Below are 25826 nucleotides of genomic sequence, written 5' to 3'. Positions count from 1 at the left end.
AGAAAAAGTCTAGCAGGCCATTGGAATGTGGAGCTGAAGTTTAAGAGAGAAAGCAGCAATGGAAAAGTGATATTCTTCTGCAGGCAAGTAATTACAGTAGTATGATCCAAAGGTATGAGATGGACTAGAGGGCTAAACTTTCAACCATGCCTATTTTGAGTTCTTTGAGAAACATCTGAAAAAGCAAACTGGGATTTTGTCATAAAAGTAAGAGAGAAGCCAAGAAAGATAATTTTGAGAAGGTTATTGTGGTTAGTGGTTAGTTTCCTTTTTCTCTTTTTTTTTTCTTGAGATGGAGTCTCACTGTTTCCCAAACTGGAGTGCAGTGACACCGTGTCAGCTCACTGCAACCTCCATCTCCTGGGTTCAAGGAGTTCTTCTGCCTTGGCTCCAGAGTAGCTGGGATAACAGGCAACCAACACCGCGTCCGGCTAATTTTTTTATATTTTTGGTAGAGATGGGGTTTCATCACGTTGGCCAGGCTGGTCTCAAACTCCTGACCTCAGGTGATCTGCCCTCCTCGGCCTCCCAAAGTGCTGGGATTACAGGCGCGAGCCACCACAACAGGCCTCATTTCCTTTTTTTTACATAGATTGAATAAATTATCTACCAATGAGCATGAATTACTTTTGAAAATGAGTAAAAAAAATTTAGAAAAAAGAAAGGGATGTTGATACTCCTAAATGAGAGAGGTTAAACAAACTGAAGACTTTCTGAGAAAATGCCTTCAACTATCGGTAACCTTTGAAAAGCAATATCTAATTTTTTTCTTTTTTTTTTTTCTTTTTTTTTTGAGACAATCTCTGTCTCCCAGCTGTAGTGCAGTGGCGCGATCTCGGCTCACTGCAACCTCTGCCTCCCAGGTTCAAGCGATTCTCCTGCCTCAGCCTCCCAAGTAACTGGGACTACAAGCATACGCCACCATGCCCAGCTAATTTTGTGTTTTTAGAGACGGGTTCCGCCATGTTGGCCAGGATGGTCTCCATCTCTTGACCTTGTGATCCGCCTGCCTTGGCCTCCCAAAGTGCTGGGATTACAGGCGTGAGCCACCACACCCGGCCCTACCAATTCATTTTTATCTTTCACTGTTCAAAGTCTTTTCTCCGATTTCTGAGTTTACGTCCCTTAGGTTTTAACTTGAAATTTTACTTATTAGTCCAATTGGAATTAAACTCCCAACATAACTTCATACTGATCTTTTTTCTCCATAATGTCTGGCGCATTGTCAGTACTAGTAAGAAGAATGGAGTTGGGTTTGTTGAAGAATTTTGATGAGATGAATTAAAGGTGACTATTGAAATTATCTGAGTTGATGACAGATAATGAGAAGGTTCAAAGATGTGTAGGAAGGTGGTTTTGTGTTATGGTTAGGAGCTTTTAAAAGTAGAGTATTAGGAGGTTTAGCCCTAATTAATGATGTATAATGACTCATTTGGTGCTTTAGTTCTATGTTAGAATCCAGGAGCTTGAGAAGGGGACTACTGGGCATATAATTAGGGGCAGCATCCAGAAGTTACATTTATATTTTGACTCATATAAAAGATCTATTGTAGCATCTTCTGAGGCCTGTATTGATGTTTGCCAAATTGTTGACAATAATATCATAATTACCCAAATTTTAGAGGGTTTTTGTGATAAAGATTGATGCTAGTGATATTTTTAATTTAGCTTATTTTTATTTTTTGAGATGGAGTTTCACTCTTTCGCCCAGGCTAGGGTGCAGTGGTGCGATCTTGACTCACTGCAACCTTCGCCTCCCAGGTTCAAGCCATTCTCCAGCCTCAGCCTCCCGAGTAGCTGGGATTACAGGTGCCCCCCCACCACGCCCAGCTAATTATGTTTGGTGGAGATGGGGTTTCACCATGTTGGCCAGGCTGGTCTCGAACTCCTGACTTTGTTGTCTGTCCGCCTCGGCCTCCCAAAGTGCAGGGATTACAGGTATGAGCCACCACATCTGGCCCTCATTTGTTATCTTCTTTGGGAGAATACAAGTATTCCTGTCTTAGGAATTTCAGGTGGATAGAAATGCGTATGGGGCAGCTAGATAGATGTTCCTGGTTGAGATTGCTTGTGCTATATATCCCCGCTAGCAGAAATATCCTTTCTTTCTTATTCTTACTCTAGCTTACTTGTATGAAAGTTATAAAGTTACTTTTTTTTTTTTAAACAAAAATGTTTTTCCTTGTGTTTTGTACAAAAATGGGGGTGGGAGGTAGTGTGGTGGTGCTGGTGGTAACGGCATCCACGGGGCTAGAAGTGGGCGGTGATACGGTCTCTCTCCAGCAAGTCGTCCAGGATTATGTTGGGCGTGGTGCCAATCTTCTTCGCGAGCTTGCTGTGCTCAATGGTGCTCAGGTACAGGTAGCGGTTGAGCAGCTCTCCATCCAGCATGTTGCGCATGGCATTCTGGAGGGTGTTTTTTTGTTTGTTTGTTTGTTTGTTTGGTTTTTTTTTTTTTTGAGACGGAGTCTCACTCTCTTCCCCAGGCTGAAGTGCAATGGCGCAATCTTGGTTCACTGCAACCTCTGCCTTCCAGGTTCTAGTGATTCTCCTGCCTCAGCCTCCCAAATAGCTAGGATTACAGGCAGCCACCACCACGTCTGGCTAATTTTTGTATTTTTTTTTTTAAATAAAGATGGGGTTTTACGATGTTGGTCAGGCTGGTCTTGAATTCCTGACCTCAGGTGATCCACCCGTCTCAGCCTCCCAAAGTACTGGGATTACAGGTGTGAGACCCCACGCCTGGCTGAAAGTTATGCTTTTTTTAATCAATTGCACTTTTAAAACTTAACATGTTTTCGAAGGTAATTAATAAGGTTAATAAAGTGATGAGTGTTGGGCCAGGTATGGTGGCTCATCCCTATAATCCCAGAACTTTGGGAGGCTGAGCTGGGCGGACCACTTGAGGTCAGGAGTTGGAGACCAGCCTGGCCAACATGGCGAAAATCCATCTCTACTAAAAATACAAAAATTAGTTGGGCGTAGCAGCACATGTCCCTGTAATCCCAACTACTCAGGAAACTGAGGCAGGAGAGTCATTTCAACCTGGGAGGCGGAGGTTGCTGTGAGCCGAGATTGTGCCACTGCACTCCAGCCTGGGAGACAAAGCAAGACTCCATCTCAAAAAAAATAAAATGATAAGTGCTTATTTTCGTAGTTCAGTGTTGTCAATTTAATTATTCACACATTTAAAGTATGCAATACGGTGGCTTTTAGTATGTTCACAGTTGTACAGCCATCACCTAGTCTTTAAAACATTTCCATGACCCGACAAAGAAAATTCATTATCTTACCAGTCACTCCCCGTTCCATCTCTGACCCCCATCCTAGCCCTAGGCAACAATCCTATTTTCTGTCTATATAGATTTGTGTATTCCAGACATTTCATGTATTTGAATCATATAATATGTAGTCTTTTGTGACTGGCTTCTTTCATGTAGCATTATGTTTTCAAAGTTCATGCATTGTTGTAGCATGTATCAGTACTTCATTTTTTTAAATTGCCAAATAGCATTCTATTGTACGTATCAATAAGACATTTTACTTTCATTTGTTGATGGGCATACAGGTTGTTTCCACTTTTAGAGTATTATGAGTAATGCTGCTGTGAAAGTTGGGGTAAAAATAGTCTTGGTTTTGTTTTTTTAAATTAAATCTGGGTAACCAGCACCCAGACCAAGACACATACAACATTTTCATTGGCCTAGAAAGTTTCCTTGATACTCTTCCTATTCAATACTGTTCCTCCTCCAAGTTATTATTTTTCTGACTTCTATTACTATAGATTAGATTTTCCTGCCTTAATGCACATAATGTAGCTGTACATCTGTCCAGCCAACAAAAACAGTGGTGGTTTTTGTTGTTGTTTAGAGTTGAGGTCTTGCTTTGTTGCCCAGGGTGGAGTGGAGTGTTGTGATCATAGCTTACTGTAGCCTCGAACTACAAATGCATGCTTCCACTCCCAGCTATTATAATTTTTAGGCTGGGCGTGGTGGATCATGAGGTCAGAAGTTCAAGACCAGCCTGGCCAAGATGGTGAAACCCTGTCTCTAAAAATACAAAAAAAAAATTAGCCGGGCATGGTGGCGGGTGCCTGTAATCCCAGCTACTCGGGAGGCTGATCCAGGAGAATCACTTGAACTCGGAGGGTAGAAGTTGCAGGGAGCCAAGATTGAGCCACTGCACTCCAACCTGGGCGACAGAGTGAGACTCCGTCTCAAAAAAAAAAATTTTTTTTTTTTTTTTGAAAATTTTCTATAGAGGTAGTGTCTTGCTGTGTTGCTCAGGCTGGTCTTGAACTCATGACGTTGGGTGATCCTCCTCCATCAGCCTCCCAAAGCACTGGGATTACAGGTGTGAGCCACTGTGCTGGGCAGTTTTTGTTGTTCCAACATAGCTCCCAAACATAAACCAACAGCTTAATCTGGGGTTCTAATCATATAAAGTAGCCTGTTTCAAATTAAGGAAAAACTTCAATGTTGGGAGCTAAAGAGAGGTTGTATACACAAAACCATATATGTGTGCTTTATGGACAATTTAAGGAACTAAAGGGTAACTTGGCTATATATCGACTTATACCTTCCTGATGTTAGAGCATACTCTGAGGAAGGTGAGATTCTACTGAATATGGACATATAAAGGATATATCCATATCAAGACACATTTGTTATGTCTTGATATTTGCTAAGATATTTTCTGTGTTGTGTTTGTTTGTTTTTTGAGACAGAGTCTTGCTCTGTCACCCAGGCTGGAGTGCAGTGGTGCGATCTCGCCTCACTGCAACCTCCACCTCCTGGGTTCAAGCAATTCTCCTGCCTCAGCCTCCCAAGTAGCTGGGACTACAAGTGTGTGCCACCACACCCGGCTAATTTTTATATTTTTAGTAGAGACGGAGCTTCACCATGTTGGTCGGGCTGGTCTTGAACTCCTGACCGCATGAGCCACCGTGCACCTGTGTTGTTTTATACACTCCTCATAGCCATCCTGTGAAGTAGATTTTATTATTCTTATTTTGTTATTGAGACTTAGATTTACTGCATCAACTTGTTGAAGGCTTAGCATTCTAGGAAGTGGCATCACCTCGATTTATAACCAAGACTATCTGATTGCAGCAGTTCATTCCAGGAATTCATGATTTGATGTAGGAGATAAGATATATACTGTAATGTAAATGGTCTGAAAAGTGCCCTAGTAGTGTGGATAGTAATGTCCTTCGGGCTCATCCGTCTGTCCCTTAAATGTAAAAACCTTTCTCACTCTATACTGCCCCTAGGCAATCACATCTTCCAAGGCATTTATTTCTTGGCTCTTCCAATTCATTCAGTGAATTTTTTGAATAGCTTAAATGCCAAGTGTCATATGAAGAACTGGGGATATAAACAGTATAGTCCTTACTTAGTGGGGCTTAGAGTCTAATAGGAGAAACAGGCATAAGAACCATCTACAAATATAGTACACAAACATGTAATAAGCGTTATGAAGGAAAATAATGGTTATGAGAGCAATAGGGATCCCTGCTTTAGCTTGAGTGATCAGGCAGAAAAGGCTTCTCTAAGGAAATAATGTTTAAGCAGTGACCCAAACAGTGTGAAACTGTGAACCAGTTAACTGGTGGAGCGTGCAAGAGAAGGATACACAGCATGCACAAAGACTCTGAAATGAAGTAATGTGTTTCTTTTTGCTTTTATTATTTTTTAATTGATACATGATAATTGTATAATAAATATCTATGGGGTACAGTGGTATTTCAGTACATGTATACAACAATGTAATGATCAAATCAGGGTAATTAGCATATTCATCTCAAATGTGTATCATTTCTTTGGGCTAGGAATATTGGAAATCTGCTCTTCTAGCTATTTGAAAATATACAATAAATTGTTGTATGGTTACCCTACAGTGCTATAGAACACTAGAACCTACTAGTTCTATCTAGTTGTGATTTTGTATCTGTTAAATATGTTTCTTTCTTGGTGAAAGAACCGAAAGGCTGGTAGGTGGGGCAGTGAGGAGAGCATGTTGAGAAAGTTTTTAAAAATGAGGCTGAAGGCCAGGAACGGTGGCTCAAGCCTGTAATCCCAGCACTTTGGGAGGCCGAGACGGGCGGATCACGAGGTTAGGAGATCGAGACCATCCTGGCTAACACGGTGAAACCCCGTCTCTACTAAAAATACAAAAAAACTAGCCGGGCGAGGTGGCAGGCGCCTGTAGTCCCAGCTACTCGGGAGGCTGAGGCAGGAGAATGCTGTGAACCCGGGAGGCGGAGCTTGCAGTGAGCTGAGATCCGGCCACTGCACTCCAGCCTGGGCGACAGAGCGAGACTCCGTCTCAAAAAAAAAAAAAAAAAAAAAATGAGGCTGAAGAAAATGGCAGGGACGAGATGTCTTCATGTAGGACCTTGGAAGGTGCAGTAGAAAGCAAGCTTGTTAAAAGGTTTGTTTAAAGGGGATTGATTTATAATTTTAAAAGATCTTTGGCTGCTAAATGGAGAATGATTGGGGGCACAAATAGTTAAGAGGGATGATAGTCACTTGGACTAGGTTGGTGTTCATGGGAATGAAGAAAATGGATACATTTTAAAGAAGGATTTTGGATATAGAATTGACAGGACTTGATATATTAAATTGGGTTGATGAAGAGGAAAGTGGTGAGGATTACTGTGAGGATAGTGATGAGAGGTTGGAAGAAGTGGTACAGGGAAGTAGAGTAATAATTTTGAGGGGAAAATTATGCTTTGTAAAGGTAGTGATTGGATGAGATCATCTGGGAAGAAGAAAGATGGCCTATGACCAAGTCCTGGTGAATTCTAGCATTTATAGATTAAACAGGATGAGAAATCAGTAAAGGAGCCTGAGAAAGAGACCAAAAAAAATGGTACGCTGAATGGCATAGGTGGAAGGGTGTTTAAGTAAAGTGATAGTGTTGGTAGTCTTCACATCTAGGGTAGTGAAAAGGGTCAATACCTCCCTTTCATCCACCTAACTCCTTCTGTTCAGGTCTTCTGCATTAGGCGATCCTCCTTTTGATTCTTCCATACTGCTACTTCTTCCATTACACACTTTTCCTTTGGTAACTATGAGGGATTGGTTCCAGGACCCCCACGGATACCAAAATTCATGGATGCTGAAGTCCCTTATATGGTGTAGTATTTGCTTATAACCTGTGCACATCCCCCTGAACACTTTAAATCATTTCTAGATTGCTTTTAATACCCAATGCAATGTAAATGCTATGTAAATAGTTGCTGTACTTGTATTATTAAGTTTGTATTATTTTTATTGTATTGTTATTTAAAAATTTTTCCCCCAAATATTTTTCATCTGTGGTTGGTTGAATTCGTGGATTTGGAACCCACAGGTATGGGGGCGCCGACTGTATTTTATTGCAATTATATCCGATTGTACTTTATTGCAATTATCTGTTTGATTATCTTGTATTTCTTGACAACACTGTAAGTTGCTATGAGGTCATAGAGCCTGGTTGTCATATTCAACCCTGTAGTCTCAGCTCCTGGCATAATGTCTTATACCACAAACACCTAAATAAGTAATTTTTGGAGTGATTGAAAGAATAAAGTCTAGATTCTAATGTGAAACCATTTTTTATATTCAAAGGAGAATTTTTTTTTTTTTTTTTTAAGACAGAGTCTCGCTCTTTTGACTAGGCTGGAGTGAAGTGGCGCTATCTCGGCTTACCGCAACCTCCGCCCCCTGGGTTCAAGCCATTCTTGTGCCTCAGCTTCCTGAGTAGCTGGGATTATAGGTGCCTGCCACCAAGCCTGGCTAATTTTTGTATTTTTAATAGAGATGCGGTTTTGCCATGTTGGTCAGGCTGGTCTCGAACTCCTGACCTCAGGTGATCTACCTGCCTTGGCCTCCCAAAGTGTTAGAATTACAGGCATGAGCCACCATGCCCGGCTTTTTTTTTTTTTTTTTTTTTTTTTTTTTTTCCGAGACACAGTCTCACTCTGTCGCCCAGGCTGGAGTACAATAGCGGGATCTCAGCTCACTGCAACCTCTGCATCCCGGGTTCAGGTGATTCTCCTGCCTCAGCCTCCTGAGTAGCTGGGATTACAGGCATGCGCCACCACACTCGGCTAATTTTTGTATTTTTATTAGAGACAGTGTTCCACCATGCTGGCCAGGCTAGGCTTGAACTCAAGTGATCCACCCACCGTGGCTTCCCAAAGTGCTGGGATTACAGGCATGATCCTCCACACCCGGCCTGATTTTTGTATTTTTAGTAGAGATGGTGTTTCACCTTGTTGGCTAGGCTGGTCTTGAACTCCTGGCCTCAAGTGATCCAGCCACCTCAGCCTTCCAAAATGCTGGGATTTCAGATGTGAGCCACTGCACCCAGTCTTTGTGTGGTTTTTTTGTTTGTTTTTTTTTTTTTTCCTTTTTTTCTTGAGACAGAGCCTCTGTCACCCAGGCTGGATAGAGTACAGTGGCCTTATCTTGGCTCGATGCAACCTCTGCCTCTGGGGTTCAAGCCATTCTCATACTTCAACCTCCCATGTAGCTGGGGTTACAGGCATGCGCCTGGCTAATTTTTATATTTTTGGTAGAGATGGGGTTTCACCATTTTGGTCAGGCTGGTCTTGAACTTCTGGACTCAAGTGATCTGCCCACCTCAGCCTCCCAAAGTGCTGGGATTACAGGCATGAGCCACTGCACCCAGCTGGAAAATTCTCTATAAGAATGTTGCAGAATGGGGTAAAGTCTGTAAGAAGATACTAAAATAGCTGGGAATGGGTGGCTCATTCATGCTTGTAATCCCAGCACTTTGGGAGGCCGAGGCGGGTGGATCACCTGCAGTCAGAAGTTTGAGACTAGCCTGGCCAACATGGCGAAACCCCGTCTCTACTAAAAAAAAAAATTAACTGGGCGTGCTGTAATCCCAGCTTACTCTGGAGGCTGAGGCAGGAGAATCGCTTGAACCTGGTAGGCGGAGGTTGCAGTGAGCCGAGATTGCACCATTGCACTCCAGCCTGGGTGATAAGAGTGAAATTCCGTCTCAAAAAACAAACATACAAAAGAATATACTAAAATACAGACCAGAATATTGTTCATGTGAACATTGAGCTAAAAGATGACATTGTAAGTGGTGGTTATATTGGGACAAAGGAGAATGAAACTGAGAAAATATACAAGAAGAGATTTAACTTGAATGTTCATTTTAAAAAGATTGTTTTGCCCACCATTTCAAGATAAAATGTTCAGTTCTTTAAATGAGAAGCAGGCTAGGTGTGGTGGCTCACGCCTGTGATCCCAGCACTTTAGAAGACTAAGGCAGGAGCTCTTGAGCCTAGCCCAGCAGTTTAGGACCAGCCTGGGCAACATAGCGAGACCTGATCTCTAACAACAACAAAGCAAACAAAAAATTAAAAAAAAAAAAAAAAGTCAGAAGCAAATATGACAAATTTAGGAATATGTAACCTTTTTGTACTGTTAATGAAAGTGATCCAGGTCTATAATGTAAAATGTGGAAAATTTAAAAAATTTAAAATGTGCGAAATTCTATTGCATATTCATATGAATGTATTTATTACATTATGATTATATAGTCTGTATTCTTTTATTGTATGTTCAAAGCTATTGATTTTTAACTTTATTTTGAAATGTAACATGTATACACAAAGGTGGTCATAAAGGTACAGTCAGTTTTCACAAACTGAGCACACTTGTATAAAACAGCAGTCATATCAAGAAATAACACTATCACCACCTTGGAAACTACCCCCAAACTATTCATGGCAATCCGCCCGCCTCGGCCTCCCAGAGCCACCATGCCTGGACCAAACTGTTCATTTTTATTGATTTCGTATGTGTCTGGCCATTTAATGAAATGTTTCTATGGAGAAATTACTTGAAAGAGGAAACAGGTATCACAGAGGATATTGTTATTGAGCTGCTGTCACCAGTGTAGGTTAAGAATGCTAGTTGGAGGGCCTGGCATGGTAGCTCATGCCTGTAATCCCAACACTTTGGGAGGCCAAGGCGGCAGATCACACAGTCAGGAGTTCAAGACCAGCCTGGCCAATATGGTGAAACCTTGTCTCTATTAAAAATACAAAAATTAGCCAAGCATAGTGGTGCATACCTGTAGCCCCATCCACTTGGGAGGCTGAGGCAGAAGAATCGCTTGAACCCAGGAGGCGGAGGTTGCAGTAAGCTGAGATCATGCTACTGCACTCCAGCCATGGCAACAGAGCGAGACTCTGTCTCAAAAAAAAAAAAAAAAAAAAAAAAAAAAGAATGCTCGCTGGGGGTCAGACGCAGTGACTCACACCTGTAACCCCAGTACTTTTGGAGGTCGAGGAGGGCGGATCACGAGGTCAGGAGTTCGAGACCAGCCTGGCCAATATGGTGAAACTCCAACTCTACTAAAAATATAAAAAATTAGGGCCGGGCACAGTGGCTCACACCTGTAATCCCTGCACTTTGGGAGGCCAAGGCAGGCAGATCACAAGGTCAGGAGTTCGAGACCAGCCTGGCCAATATAGTGAAACCCCATCTCTACTAAAAAAATACAAAAAATTAGCTGGGTATGGTGGCACTAGTCCCAGCTACTCAGGAGGCTGAGGCAGGAGAATCGCTTGAACCCAGGAGGTGGAGGTTGCAGCGAGCTGAGATTGCGCCACTCCACTCGGGCCTTGGGGGTGGCAGAGTGAGACTCTGTCTCATAAAACAAACAAAAAAAAATTAGCCAGGTGTGGTCATGCACACCTGTAGTCTCAGCTACTCTGGAGGCTGAGACAGGAGAATTGCTTGAACCTGGGAGGCAAAGGTTGCAGTGAGCCGAGATTGCGTCACTGCACTCCAACCTGGGCGACAGAGTCAGACTCCATCTCAAAAATTAAAGAAAAAAGAATGCTAGTTGGGATAAATGGGAAGTGCAGTGGTATACAGGCAAATGCAGACATCCAAAAAGTTTTAGGATTTAAGTCATTACATTCCTTAAAGTTCAGTATAAGGGAGTGATGAGAAATAAGGCTGGAACCGGTTATGAAGAGCCTTTTGTGTGAGCCAAGCAATGGAAAAGTATTGAAGCCTCTTTGATCTGTTATTTGAAAGTACACTTATTTGCAGAAATTTAAAATGGACTTTTTTTCTTTGTAGGCACACAAGTCTCTGAATTTTGTCTCAACACTGCTCCAGATTACTATGTCGGAACAGCTGGATTTACCTGTGAGACAGGCAGGCAAGTTTCCTATATTATTTTGAGTGTATGTAATCTATTGTTTAAAAGGTTCATAATCAAACAGCAGAAGTATCTTGGGATGGCCCTTTGGCAATTTTTCCCCCCAGGTAATTTACCTTCAGTGTTTGCAGCTAACATCAGGTACCTTGATATTTGGTGGCAGAGTTTAAAGGAATAATTTTATATTTAGTTGAATTAAAAAAGAAGCTTCAAATAGAAATTGATGGGGTTTATTAAAAGGTTCTGTGTATTTTTAGAGTCCTTCCCTGATGAGTGATTCAAACAAGACTCAAACTTGTTTGTTTATATAGTCATCTCTTAACACCTTTTTGCATTTTAACAGTTTAAAAAAAAAGTATTATACTATTTTTAGTTCCTGTTCAACATATTGAGCCACTTCCCTTAGTATCAAATAGTCTGAAAATGTGGCATACTTTTCCGAATATTATGTTAATTTGTAAAAAATAATGGAGTTTACATTTTTAATTTTTTTTTTTTTTTTTTGAGATAGTCTCACTCTGTCGTCCAGGCTGGAGTCAGCAGTGCAAATTCGGCTCACTGCAACTTCTGCCTCCCAGGTTCAAGCCATTCTTCTGCCTTAGCCTCCGGAGTAGCTGGGATTACAGGCGTGAGCCACCACGCCCAGCCTTTTCATTTCTTCTTAATTTATTTGCAGATGTAATAATTTTGTTATGGGAAATATAAAGTACCAATAATTTCATCATTCTAGAAAAACATATTACATTTTTGTGTTATTTCTTGCTGTTCTTTTCCCCTGTACCTATTTTGTTAAAAATTTTGTTGGGGCCGGGTGCGGTGGCGCAGTCTGTAATCCCACCACTTTGGGAGGCCGAGGCAGGCGGATCACGAGGTCAGGAGATAGTGACCATCCTGGCTGACACGCTGAAACCCCGTCTCCACTAAAAATACAAAAAATTAGCGGGCACCTGTAGTCCCAGCTACTTGGGAGGCTGAGGGAGGAGAATGGCATGAACCCGGGAGGCGGAGCTTGCAGTGAGCCGAGATCGCGCCATTGCACTCCAGCTTGGGCTACAGAGTGAGACTCCGCCTCAAAAAAAAAAAAAAAGTTTTCCTTGTTTCACTTAATGTTGTATACTAAGCATTTCCCTTTTCTTTATGTGGTTCCGGTCTTCAGATTCTTTTTTTTGAGACGGAGTCTCGCTCTGTCGCCTAGGCTGGAGTGCAGTGGCGAGGTCTCCGCCCACTGCAAGCTCCGCCTCCCGGGTTCACACCATTCTCCTGCCTTAGCCTCCCAAGTAGCTGGGACTACAGGTGACCGCCACCACGCCCAGCTAATTTTTTGTATTTTTTAGTAGAGACGGGGTTTCACCGTGTTTGCCAGGATGGTCTTGATTTCCTGACCTCATGATCCGCCTGCCTCGGCCTCCCAAAGTGCTGGGATTACAGGTGTGAGCCACGGCTCCCGGCCTTCAGATTCATATTTTAATAGCTAAATAATTAGCCATAATATGCCATGTGCAGTAAACTGTTTCAATTTTTAGAAATAGAATTTAGTCTCAGGTCTGTTTTGTTAACAGTATATTTTCATTTTCAGTGCCTAAAATGTTGCCTAGTACAGTGTAGGTACTCAGGAAATAAATGAATTTAAATTTTTTATCACTGTAAATTAATTAATTAAATATCCTGGACTCTGCTAGGCAGATAGGATTTTTTTTTTTTTTTTTTAAGACAAACTGGCTATAATGCCCAGGCTAGAATTTAGTAGCTCCATCTTGACTCACTGCAATCTCTGCCTCTCAGGCTCAAGCCATCCTCCCACCTCAGCCTCCTGAGTAGCTGGGACTATAGGCAGCACCACCATGCCCCACTAACTGTATTTTTTGTAGAGATGGGGTCCTGCCCTATTGTCCAGGCTGGTCTCAAACTTGTGAGCTCAAGCGATCTGCCTGCCTGGGCCTTCCAAAGTGCTAGTTTTATGGGCATGAGCCACCATGCCTGGCCATGATTTTTTAAAAGCAAACAATTTTATGTAAATGACTGAACTCCCGGGTCAGCAGTAAATCTTTTTGAAAATATTTCTAAATTTAATAGAAAAGGGTAATAATTTTTATTGTCTCCTTTCCTTCCTTCCTTCCTTCCTCCCTCCCTCCCTTCCCTTCCCTTCTCTTCCTCCTTCCCTTCCTCCTTCCCTTCCTCCTTCCCTTCTCTTCCTCCTTCCCCTCCCTTCCTCCTTCCCTTCCCTTCCCTTCCTCCTTCTCTTCCCTCCTTCCCTTCCTCCCTTTCCTTTCTTCCTCAGGGTCTTGATCCTTGCCCAGGCTGGGGTGCAGTGACTCAGTTATAGCTCACTGAATCTCCAAACTCCTGGGCTCAAGTAATCTTTCTGCTTTAGCCTCCCAAACATCTGGGGCTACAGGCATGTGTCACTACACCCATCTTAATTATTTTGTTTTTTAGAGATGGAGTCTCAGTATGTTGCTGAGGCTGGTCTTTTTTTTTTGGGGGGGGGGAGAGATGGGGTCTCACTGTCTTGCCCAGGCTGGTTTCGGCTTCCAAAGTATTGAGATTTACAGGCCTTAGTTGCCACGCCTAGCCTCTAGGCTGGTCTTGAATTCCTGGCCTCAAGTGATCCTCTTGCCTGAGCCTCCCAAAGTGCTGGGATCAAAGACATGAGCCACTGTGCCTGGTCTTGTTTCTTTTTTATATACATTCAAGTCTCATTTATCTTTTACTAGTAAAGTTTACATTTTCCCATTTTTAGATAAGAATCTGCCTTTAAATCCAAAATTTTACTATACAGTTAAGTGTTTGGCCTTTAGGAGTGATATTAATAAATTCTAGAGACTTGGTTATGTGTACTAGAAAAATAAATTACACTGGGAAATTGTTTTAGTGTGTACACAATTGGAAGCAGTTAAACTATGGAATTGGTCAAAAAATTTAAAATATCACTAATTTAAAAATTATATACTTGGGGCCGGCCACGGTGGCTCACACCTATAATCCCAGCACTTTGGAAGGCCAAGGAAGGTGGATCATTTGAAGTAAGGAGTTCAAGACCAGCCTGGTCAACATGGTGAAACCCTGTCTCTACTAAAAATATAAAAAAATTAGCCGGGTGGTAGTGGCATGCACCTGTAATCCCAGCTACTCGGGAGGCAGAGGCAGAAGAATCGCTTAAACCTGGGAGATGGAGGTTGTGCTGAGCCGAGATTATGCCATTGTACTCCAGTCTGGGCAACAGACTTGAGACCTTCTCTCAAAAAAGAAAAAAAAAATTATGTTCTTGGAATGAGATTCTGTAGTGCATGGCATATGGTGGTTTCATCTGCTAGATTTCGAATGATTAGTTCATTCTGTCTTTGCTAGAGTATCTATTCTGGCTAGAGTAGACTGAATCATGAGATCCTTTTTTTTTTTTTTTTTTTTTGAGACGGAGTCTCGCTCTGTCCCCCAAGCTGGAGTGCAGTGGCGCGATCTTGGCTCACTGCAAGCTCCGCCTCCTGGGTTCACGCCATTCTCCTGCCTCAGCCTCCCGAGTAGCTGGGACTACAGGAGCCCGCCACCGCGCCCGGCTAATTTTTTTGTATTTTTAGTAGAGACGGGGTTTCACCGTGGTCTCGATCTCCTGACCTTGTGATCCGCCCGTCTCGGCCTCCCAAAGTGCTGGGATTACAGGCGTGAGCCACCATGCCCGGCCATTAGATCCTTACAGTGCAGTACCAAGTTCTGTTTTGATGGGGCAAAAAATGTTTATCATTCCAAATCACATAAGCATATATATCCCATTCTTTACTTAGAATGGAAATATTCAGAGATTGCGTCCAGAGACATTGGGACTGTTGTGTGGTCTTAATGTTGGTCTCTGTTCTGTTTTGGAGAAAAAGAACCAAAATTCTGTAGTAGTAATAACCTGGATTTTGTTGGTCCTATTTGACTCTTTATCGTAGGTGTAGTTTATCTTAAAATGTTGGCTCACGCCTATAAATCCCAGCACTTTGGGAGGCCAAAGCGGGCGGATCACAAGGTCAGGAGATCGACACCATCCTGGCCAAAAGGTGAAAACCCGTCTCTACTAAAAATACAAAAATTACCTGGGCATGGTGGTGCATGCCTGTTATCCCAGCTACTTGGGAGGCTGAGGCAAGGAGAATCGCTTGAACCAGGGAGTCAGAGGTTGCAGTGAACCAAGATCGCACTACTGCACTCCCGCCTGGTGACAGAGCGAGACTCCATCTCATAAAAATACCTTGTTGAGGCCGGGCGCAGTGGCTCAAGCCTGTAATCCCACCACTTTGGGAGGCCAAGATGGGCGGATCACGAGGTCAGAAGATCGATACCATCCTGGCTAACATGGTGAAACCCCGTCTCTACTAAAAAAATACAAAAAACTAGCCGGGCATGGTGGCGGGCGCCTGTAGTCCCAGCTACTCGGGAGGCTGAGGCAGGGGAATGGCATAAACCCGGGAGGCGGAGCTTGCAGTGAGCTGAGATCCGGCCACTGCACTCCAGCCTGGGCGACAGAGCGAGACTCTGTCTCAAAAAAAAAAAAAAAAACCTTGTTGAGGGGTATTTTAATATATAGTCTTAATCTATTTGAAATACTATAAGATCGAATATTTAATTCCTAAATTAAAGCAAACTAGAATATAAAAATCCCAGTTCTGTCGGTTATCCTTGTTCAAATAAGTACAGGACTCGAGGCCGGGCGCGGTGGCTCACGCCTGTAATCCCAGCACTTTGGGAGGCCGAGGCAGGCGGATCACGAGGTCAGGAGATCGAGACCATCCTGACTAACATGGTGAAACCCCGGCTCTACTAAAAAAATACAAAAAATTAGCCGGGTGTGGTGGTGGGCGCCTGTAGTCCCAGCTACTCCAGAGGCTGAGGCAGGAGAATGGCGTGAACCAGGGAGGTGGAGCTTGCAGTGAGCCCAGATGGTGCCACTGCACTCCAGCCTGGGCAGCAGAGCGAGACTCTTGTCGCAAAAAAAAAAAAAAAAAGTACAGGACTCGAGATAAGAATTGCTAATTAGAGACGATCCAGTGTTTTGCAGAATTTAAGAATTAATTTTGGACAGTTTCCCTTTACAGTACATCTTACACATTTGTGATTCTGTTGTCCCCCTCTCTCTGAAAGTGCTGGGTAAAAAGCATTGCTAGCAACCTAGATTTTGCCACTTCATCAGTTTGTTAACTTGTCAAATAGCAATGTGCGAAGGTAGCAGTATGATAACTGACGGAAAAATAGTAATCTGTAATTTCTGAACACAGTAAATTCTCCCATAACATAATTTGAATTTGAAGTGGTATGGGATTGAAATACTTAAATTTATAGATTAAGAACCTTTGTATGCTATGATTTTTCTGTGATAAGAATTGTTTTTTTTATTACCTTTGTGTGATGAGTTGTAGAAGCTATGTTGGGGTGTGTATGATGGTTTTGTCTTGAGAGGCTTCATTTAGAAAACTGGTTTGATTTAATTTAACTCTCATATAGAAAACAGGGTAAAAAGTGTTGTGACGTTAAAAAAAACCAGTTTTCTCTGGGGTTATTTGCAGAGTTTTCTTACGCTATGTGATTAGTAATAACCTTGTGCATGATTGCTGTAACTGAGTGTTCAATTTGTGCATTATCAACTTTAAAAATAATTTAATGTAGTATTTTGTTAATGAAAGCATAGCTTTACAAACAGTGGTCTGAAAGAAATACTTGAGGTATGAACATTTAAGGAATTTTCACAGTACTTTCACAGTAAACATTCTTTTGTCAAACTGATCTGTATTTTAGGTGTTATCTATTTGAAAAATATGATAACACAGTATTGGCCTGATCGAGAAACAGCACCAGGGGATATATCCCCTTATACTATTCCAGAAGAAGATCGCCATTGTATTCGAGAAAATATTGTAGAAGCCATTATCCATTCTCCTGAGCTCATCAGGTATGTGTTTTTAAAATTTACCCATTTCTGCAGGGATGTAACTTTCAGGGTTTTTTGTTTTTTGTTTGTTTTTGTTTTTTTGAAATGGACTCCCTCTCTGTGGCCAGGCTGGAGTGCAGTGGTGCGATCCTTGCTCACTGTAACCTCTGCCTCCTGGGTTCAAGCGATTTTCCTGCCTCTCAGCTCCCCGAGTAGCTGGGATTACAGGCACACAGCACCACGCCCAGCTAATTTTTGTATTTTTAGTAGAGACAGGGTTTCACCATGTTGCCAAGGATGGTCTCGATCTCCTGACCTCATGATCCAACTGCCTTGGCCTCACAAAGTGCTGGCATTACAGGAGTGAGCCACCGCACCCGGCCTGTGTTTTGTTTTTCTGGGGGGCTTTTGAGGTCTTTTTAGAACATATAACCCTGTTTTTTTTTTGTAGCAGAAAACTTACGCAACAAATGCTATTACAGGAGAATGCCTTAGCTTTTTTTTTTTTTGAGATTGAATCTTGCTCTGTCGCCCAGGCTGGAGTGAGGTAGCGAAATCTTGGCTCACTGCAACCTCTGTCTCCCGGGATTAAGCAATCCTCCTGCCTCAGTCTCCCGAGTAGCTGGAATTACAGGCGTGCACCAGCATCCCTGGCTAATTTTTGTATTTTTAGTAGACACAAGGTTTTACCATGTCGGCCACGCTGGTCTGGAACTCCTGACTTCAAATGATCCACCTGCCTAGGCCTCCCAAAGTGCTGGGATTAGAGATGTGAGCCACCATGCCTGGCCTGTAATTTATTTTCTTACTATGGTTTGATTTCACATTGATGAAACCAAAAACCTCATATAAAACTTGTGGGCCGGGCAGAGTGACCTCAGCCCCCTGAGTAACTGGGATTACAGGTGTGCACCACCAGGCCCAGCTAGTTTTTGTGTTTTTGGTAGAGATGGGGTTTCACCATGTTGGCCAGGATGGTCTTGATCCCTTGACCTTGTAATCTGCCGCCTGGGCCTCCCAAAGTGCTGGGATTACAGGCGTGAGCCAGCGCACCCAGCCTAATTGATGTTCTTAAATGAAACTTGTTTATTGATGATAGGAATGAAAAATAAAACACCTGTATTTGTAACATTTGTTGGGTTTCGTTTTGCTCAGTGACTTATTCTGAATCAAATATATTCTGTGTACATCTAACATCACATGGGTTATTTTAAAATCAGATTTTGGCTAAACTCTATTTTCCTTTCTGTGAGTTAGCAAAATCTTACCTAGTTAGGATTTTTTCCTTACTGTGTATTTTTGGCTTTCAGGGTACAGCTTACTACATGCATTCATCACATCATCAAACATGATTATCCAAGCCGCTGGACTGCCATTGTGGACAAAATTGGCTTTTATCTTCAGTCCGATAACAGTGCTTGTTGGCTAGGAATTCTTCTTTGCCTTTATCAGCTTGTGAAAAATTATGAGTAAGTGTTTCTTTCAATTCCTGTAGAGCTTTGAGAAGTAGGAAAAGTTGGGAAAATTTAAGCCAGTTTGAACATGTAAAATTATAGATAATAAAATTAGTGAGTTATATGGTAATTTCAATTTATTCTTTTCTTTTTGAAGTAGCATTCTAACTCTGCAGTTTCTTTATTCTATTAAGAAACTCCTTGTGCCCTTTTTTCTTAATCGTTGTCTCTTTACCTATTCAAAAACTAAGTTATCTCTAAAGCTGGGCTCCTCAATACGTGCTGATAAAAGTCCTTCCGATAAGTTTTCTAAAATGTGAAGGTGATCAGAATACATTGAGGATTAAAGCTCTTTATTACTTGTGGCTTTTTTTCTTTGAGTTTTTATCTCAGTTTAGGAACCTCCCTCTGATTCTTTGAGAATTCATTGGAATTTCATGTGATCTTCTTTAATCAGTGTGTTTTGGGGGATTCACACTCACCTATTTCATTGTTGGCATATTTAAGCAGATTATAGTTCATATATGTCATTAGTATTAGGAAAAAAAGATTTTAGGCCAAGTGATTATTTTAGATCTTGTTTTAGGGATCAGGAAAAAAAGATCTAACCTGGAAAGTTGAAGTATAGCACTGAGAGTGGTAGGCCACATGTTGAAGGAGTTTTTTAAGTCTGTAGTTGATAGGCACTTGAAAAGGTTTGATGGGATATTATGAGGAAGGCATAAGGAAGAGTTTTATACCATGATGGTGACTTTATTGCCAATCCTAACAGCTACACAGATGCCATTGTGAGCCCTCTAATTCTGGGACTTATAGTTAGCCTCCGATACTCTCTTTGGGTCCCATCTCAAAGTGGCTGATGAACTGCTGCTTTTGTTCTCTGAGCAGGAGAGAAACAATACCATTTACAGCATTGGTACTGGTGTTTTCTTGTGTTCCCACCAGATACCCATCTTCCTGCTAAGGAATGTTCCAGCTGTTACAGTTCTGTTAGAGTTTAGTCTGAGTGACTAAAATTGGAGAAAATAAAAGCAATAAGCTGTCAATATCATTGAGGAGGTTCAAGTCCGTCCTGTCCCATAATCTTAGCAGGAGGGAATATGACAGGGATTTTTAAATGGGAGATACAGGAGGCTGTTACATCATTGGAATTCAGTTCATTTTCAGCCAGTGTTTCGTTGTGAAGCACAAGGTGTTCACAAGGGATCTGTGTGGACTGAAGCAGTTCTAAGAAAATTTATGGAAAAATTGGAATTTGTGGTGGTCCTCAGGAGCATAGATCTCAGGAAATGCTTGTCAGTTGAAGGAACACAAAGAACATGAAGAGGAAGGCGTGTCACACCATATGGAGTGGTATGAACAAAGAAAGAGATGGAAATGTGAGAACCTGTCTTTAGTGGGTAGTGAGGAGACTGCTTAATGGTATTGATAATTCCCAGTGAGAGGTTGGGAATAATTTTGGACTGGTAAATTGGGACCATGTTAAAGAGGGTTTTGAGTGCCAGAATGGGAAATTTGGATGTGATCTTTTAGATACTAAGAACCACTGAAAAATTTTTTTTAACAGAATAGTGATAAGACTAGTATTTAAGGATTTTCTGTGAGTATGGTTCTCCAGTTTGACACATCATAGCGTTGTGGTAGTAGAATTTTATTAGTGTCATATTTTCATACTTTCAGGAATGTTCAGGTCTTACAGGGTAGTAATAAGTTTGGTACCGTAATTTTTTACTCATTAGCTTAGATTGACAACTAGTACCACTCAACTCCCAGTCCACTATTCAGGGTATTGAGGGAGGTAGGAGAGAATATCTGATGCAGAACAAGTATTTAAAGTCTCTTAGGGTGGGTGATGGACCTGTGATGGATAAATAGAGAGAGCTGCATCATATTAGTTAGTGTTTAAAGGGAATTTTGTGTATACTTGTAGTTTGTATAATCAGATTGGAGAGTACAAATGGCTTTCTTTCGTGAATTGTTATTTTATCAACTCGAAGGTATAGATAAACTTTTAAAATATATGCTAGGTATAATTTCTTAGCACATTAAAGTAATATTTGAAATAATTTGTCAGTAGATTGTGTTAATAGCTTTAGCAGTCATTGTTAATGTGAACATTCCTTTTTGTATTTTTTATTCCTGGTGATTTACTTTGTTACTCATTTCAACTGGTAGGAAAAAAAATCTAGCTTTTAAAAAGAGTCTCCCATTATCATTTTAAAATGTACTCACTCAATTCTTTATATTTCCTCTCTTAAGGAAGAGGGGTACCAATAAATACAACTGGGATGTGCTATGGAAAACCAAGTTAAAGCTGTTTTGATAGTATCTATTCCAGAAAGATAAGCTGTGGCTCTTAGAATAATGATTTCTATAATCAGTAATCTGTATTTTACAAATTTAGTCTGCCTATTGACTCCTTAATAATGGAAGCTGGGGCTGGGAGCAGTGGCTCATCCTGTAATCCCAACACTTTGGGAAGCTGAGGCAGGCAAATCACTTGAGCCCGGGAGTTGGAGACCGGTTTGGGCAACATAGTGGAACCCGTTTCTATCCCTTTCTCTGCAGAAAAAAAAAAAGAAAGTAATCAGCCGGGTGTGGTGGCACATGCCTGTAGTCCCAGCTGCTCAAGAGGCTAAGGTGGGAGGATAGCTTGAACCTGGAAGGTTGAAGCTTCAGTGAGCCATGATCACCACTGCACTCCAGCCTGGGTGACAGTGAGGCATTTTCTCCAAAAATAAAAAATAAAAAAAAGAGGATACTGGAATTGCTTTTGTATAGTTATAAATTTGATTGTTTGGTTTTTTGTTTTTTGTTTTTTGAGATGGAGTCTCTTTCTGTTGCCCAGGCTGGAGTGCAGTGGCTCCCTGAAAGCTCCGCCTCCTGGGTTCGTGCCATTCTCCTGCCTCAGCCTCCCGAGTAGCTGGGACTACAGGTGCCCACCACCACGCCCGGCCAATTTTTTGTGTTTTAGTAGAGACGAGTTTTCACCGTGTTGGCCAGGATGGTCCTGGTCTCCTGACCTCATGATCTGCCCGCCTCGGCCTCCCAAAATGCTGGGATTAGAGGCGTGAGCCACCGTGCCCAACCCTCAACAGGCTTTTTAACAATATATATATTTTTTGAGATCAAGTCTCTCTGTCACCCAGGCTGTAGTGCAGTGGCACAATCTTGGCTCATAATTGATAGCCCGTTGGTCACATTTTGTTGCCCTTTGGGTTAATGGAAGAACTTCTGGTTTATGATGCTTTTAGAAATAAAGTATTTTCTGCTTTATATATACCACTTCTGCCTTAATGCTGTTGGTGTGTAAATTACTTACGGATGGTAATATATAATCAGTTTTATTTATCAGCTGCTACTATTTACACAAATATAATCGAATACTTCCTAACCAATTTAGAAAATGAAAAATATCTAGAACAAAACCGTAAAAAGAAAGCATTTGAATAAAACCTTGAGTAAAGATTATCTAGTATTTTCTGAACATTTATTATGAGGTCAATAACCTATTCCAGTTGCCTAGGTTCATGCCTAACTATGTAATACTGAGAAAGATAGTTAACGTCTGTGCCTCAGTTTCCTCAACTATAAAAGTGAGGATACTCATGTGCGCCTTGAAGATTATTGACCTCATAATACATATTCAGAAAATACTGGATAATCTTTACTTAAGGTTTTATTCAAGATGCTTTCTTTTTACGGTTTTGTTCTAGGTATTTTTCTTTTTCTAAATTGGTTAGGAAGTATTTGATAATATTTGTGGAAATAAATGCATAGTTTAAATATATATAAAATTGTGGAAATAAATTCTTACAGAATTAGTTTGTATTCCTACTCAAAGGTATAAAAAACCAGAGGAGCGGAGTCCATTGGTAGCAGCAATGCAACATTTTCTGCCAGTTCTAAAGGATCGTTTTATCCAGCTTCTTTCTGACCAGTCTGATCAGTCTGTCCTCATCCAGAAACAAATATTCAAGATCTTCTATGCTCTTGTTCAGGTAATATCTATGAAGCAGTTTTTATATATAAAAAGTTAGTCTGTCATTTACCACATTAAGAATTAACAAAGAATTTCAGCATCTGAATAATAGTTAATTTGAAAATCTACATTAAGTGGACGGTTTTCTAGCAAAACATAAATTGCCAAAATTATAAGTCTAAACAAACATACTTCCTCCCCAAATACATAAACAACCCTAATGAATCTTTTTTTTTTTTTTTGAGACTGTCTCGCTCTGTCGCCCAGGCTGGAGTGCAGTGGCGTGATCTCGGCTCACTGCAACCTCTTCCTCCCAGATTCAAGCAATACTCCTGCCTCAGCCTCCTGAGTAGCTGGGATTACAGGCACGTGCCACCATGCCTGGCCAATTTTTGTATTTTTAGTGGAGACAGGGTTTCACCATGTTGGTCAGGCTGGTCTGGAACTCCTGACCTCATGATCGCCTGCCTTGGCCTCCCAGGGTGCTGGGATTACAGGCATGAGCCACCGTGCCAGGCCCCTGATAAATCTTAAATTGCAAATGGGCAATGTCTAACTCTCTTAAACCATCCACTGCAACCAAATTAGTCAGTTTAAAAACTGTCTTTCACCTTAAGAATCAATGAATCTGGGCCAGGCGCGGTGGCTCACATCTGTAATCCCAGCACTTTGGGAGGCCGAGGTGGGCGGATCACCTGAGGAGGGGAGTTCGAGACCAGCCTGACCCAACATGGAGAAACCCCGTCTCTACTAAAAACACAAAAAAATTAGCCGGGTGTGGTGGTGCATGCCTGTAATCTCGGCTACTTGGGAAGCTGAGGCAGGAGAAAAGCTTGAACGTGCGAGGTGGAGGTTGCGGTGAGCCAAGATCATGCCACTGCACTCCAGCATGGGCAACAAGAACAAAAACCCGTCTCAAAAAAAAAAAAAGTTAATGAATCTGAAAACCAGTTACTTGATTACAGTTGAAGTCTAACACATACTTAACATGCAAAATATACATAGATTGTCTCAATACAAAACCTATTCCTAAACTTGTCACAAAAATACTAAATCAGTGGGCTTTACTGGTATACAGTAATGGCTTTTATTATTTCTGTATGTTGTTCTAAATTTTTCTAGGATAAAAGATACCCACTAAAGAAATGGTTGGGTCAGTATTTGCAGTGAAATGTAATTACTTGTAAAACAGATTTTTAAAAACCAGGAAAATTCTGGTTCTTTTTGTTGTACCGTGTACCATAGAAGGGTTTATCTCAAGTCATAGCATTACATTAAAAACTCTCATTTAAATAGATCAGAGCCAGGCACAGTGGCTTGCACCTATAAGCCTGTAATCCCAGTTATTCTGGAGGCTGAGGTGGGAGGATTGCTTGAAGCCAGGAGTTCAAGGCTGCACTCCATCCTCACAGAGCGAGACCTGGTCTCTTAAAAAAAAGGAAGAAAGATCTATGACTTCACCTCCACTAAGATTGTACTTGCCTAACTCTATTCTTTGGTTGGATTTTGTATGTCTTTGCTAGATCTTTAAAGACATTCAGTTATCTGCCACTATGAATCTAAGGGCACCTTAATGCCGTTCTGTTGGACTCTTACATGATTCTTTTGTTAAGTAATTTGAATAAACACTAGTCTTTTCAATATTTTTTCTAACTCTGAGGATCATAACTTTCGGATTAAATAATAGGTCTTTTTGAAAACTATCATAGGGCATAGGGAATAGGACAAAGTAGTTTCTCAACTCATTCTTTGAGACTAGCATACCCTGTTGTAAAAATATAGCCCCATCTCACTTGTGAAAATAGATGTCCTAAAATCCCAAATTGGTTATCTGTTTTATTGGCCTACTGAGAGATAGGATTTATCCCAGGCATACAAGAATGGATCGACAGTAAGAAATTAATTTTTAAATTAACCCTTACATCACATTAAAATAGAGACCTGTAACTATCTTTATGGATGTCAGATAAAGCATTTCATAAAATTAAATAACTATGTCTGCTTTGAAAAAAATAAACAACTGTTAGAATCCTAAAATAGAATCTTTCTTAACTTGATGAAAGTTGTTCATTAAAAGTCTACAATAAATATCACACCTTATGGTGAAAATAAGATATCCCAGTAAAATGGGAATATGGCAAGGATGCCCACTCACTGTTTACCATTATAGATAACAAGCAAAGGAATTTGCCTATGTACTAAAAGTAGGAAATGTGGATTGAATGAAATACTTTTGGTAGGCATTGTGAAGAGTAAAAAGAAGTGGGATTTTCTTTAGCAAGGATTTTGAAATATTAATTCTTGACTTTTATTTAGTATACACTACCACTGGAACTGATAAACCAACAGAACCTGACAGAATGGATAGAAATTTTAAAGACTGTTGTGAACAGGGATGTACCTAATGTAAGTTTCTATATGTTCTCTTATATTACTAAATGTGAATATTTAATGGTCTTTTGAAGACTCTAACTGGTGTTTCCTGTAACATTCTTTATGAACTTTTATAATATGTGATGTGTTTTTCTCTAGATTAGAGGTACCTTTTCATTTGTTTACATATGCATTATATATGTACATTTACTCAGTGTAAAGAGTTGTAAAAGGTGTTTTTAAAAATATATTATTGGTTAAGTGCTTCTGTTATCCTTTTGTTTCATCCTAAATCTTCTGTTTCTTCTGAATTCTTAAATTAAGAGCTCATAGCTGGCTCTTAGCCTAGTTAATTTGTCAGATGCCCACGTACAGAGGAAGAACTTGCTTTACAAATTGGCCAAACTTTGTAGTTATGTTATTTTCTCATAATAACTTTATTGAGAAATAACTCACATACCATAAAATTTATTCTTTTAAAGTACAACTTGGTAGTTTTTAGTACATTCAGAGTTGTCCAGTTGTGTTATTTTTATAATCAAAATCTTTAAAATTACTACAATTTTTCTTTATAGTCTAGTTTTCTTTTTTTTTTTTTATTTTTTTCCGAGATGAAGTTTCACTCTTGTTGCCCAGGCTGGAGTGCAGTGGTGCAATCTCGGCTCACTGCAACCTCTGCCTACTGGGTTCAGGCGATTCTCATGCTTCAGCTTCCCAAGTAGCTGGGACTACAGATGTGTGCCACCAAGTCGGGCTAATTTTTGTATTTTTAGAGAGATGGAGTTTCACCATGTTGGCCAGGCTGGTCTCAAACTTCTGACCTCAGGTGATCTGCCCACCTTAGCCTACCAAAGTGCTGTGATTACAGGCATAAGCCACCACGCCCAGCCTATAGTCTAGTTTTCTAGAGATA

The 25826-nt window shown here is 41.0% G+C and overlaps 1 protein-coding gene across 1 annotated transcript in view; it reads left to right on the top strand.

The window, feature by feature from the left end:
- The window catches only part of LOC105488757 (importin 7), a 65498-nt gene that overhangs the window by 8521 nt on the left and 31151 nt on the right, over positions 1 to 25826 (top strand). The window contains exons 2-6 of the mRNA XM_011753152.3: positions 11121 to 11202; positions 16972 to 17125; positions 18415 to 18573; positions 22403 to 22559; positions 24857 to 24946. Coding sequence (XP_011751454.1) covers positions 11121 to 11202; positions 16972 to 17125; positions 18415 to 18573; positions 22403 to 22559; positions 24857 to 24946 — 642 coding nt within the window. The remainder of the gene's footprint in view (positions 1 to 11120; positions 11203 to 16971; positions 17126 to 18414; positions 18574 to 22402; positions 22560 to 24856; positions 24947 to 25826) is intronic.

This window comes from Macaca nemestrina, chromosome 12 (assembly GCF_043159975.1).
Source record: "Macaca nemestrina isolate mMacNem1 chromosome 12, mMacNem.hap1, whole genome shotgun sequence".
Lineage (NCBI taxonomy): Eukaryota > Metazoa > Chordata > Mammalia > Primates > Cercopithecidae > Macaca > Macaca nemestrina.
Note: the sequence above shows the minus strand (reverse complement) of the source record. Positions and strands in the feature narration are given on the sequence as shown.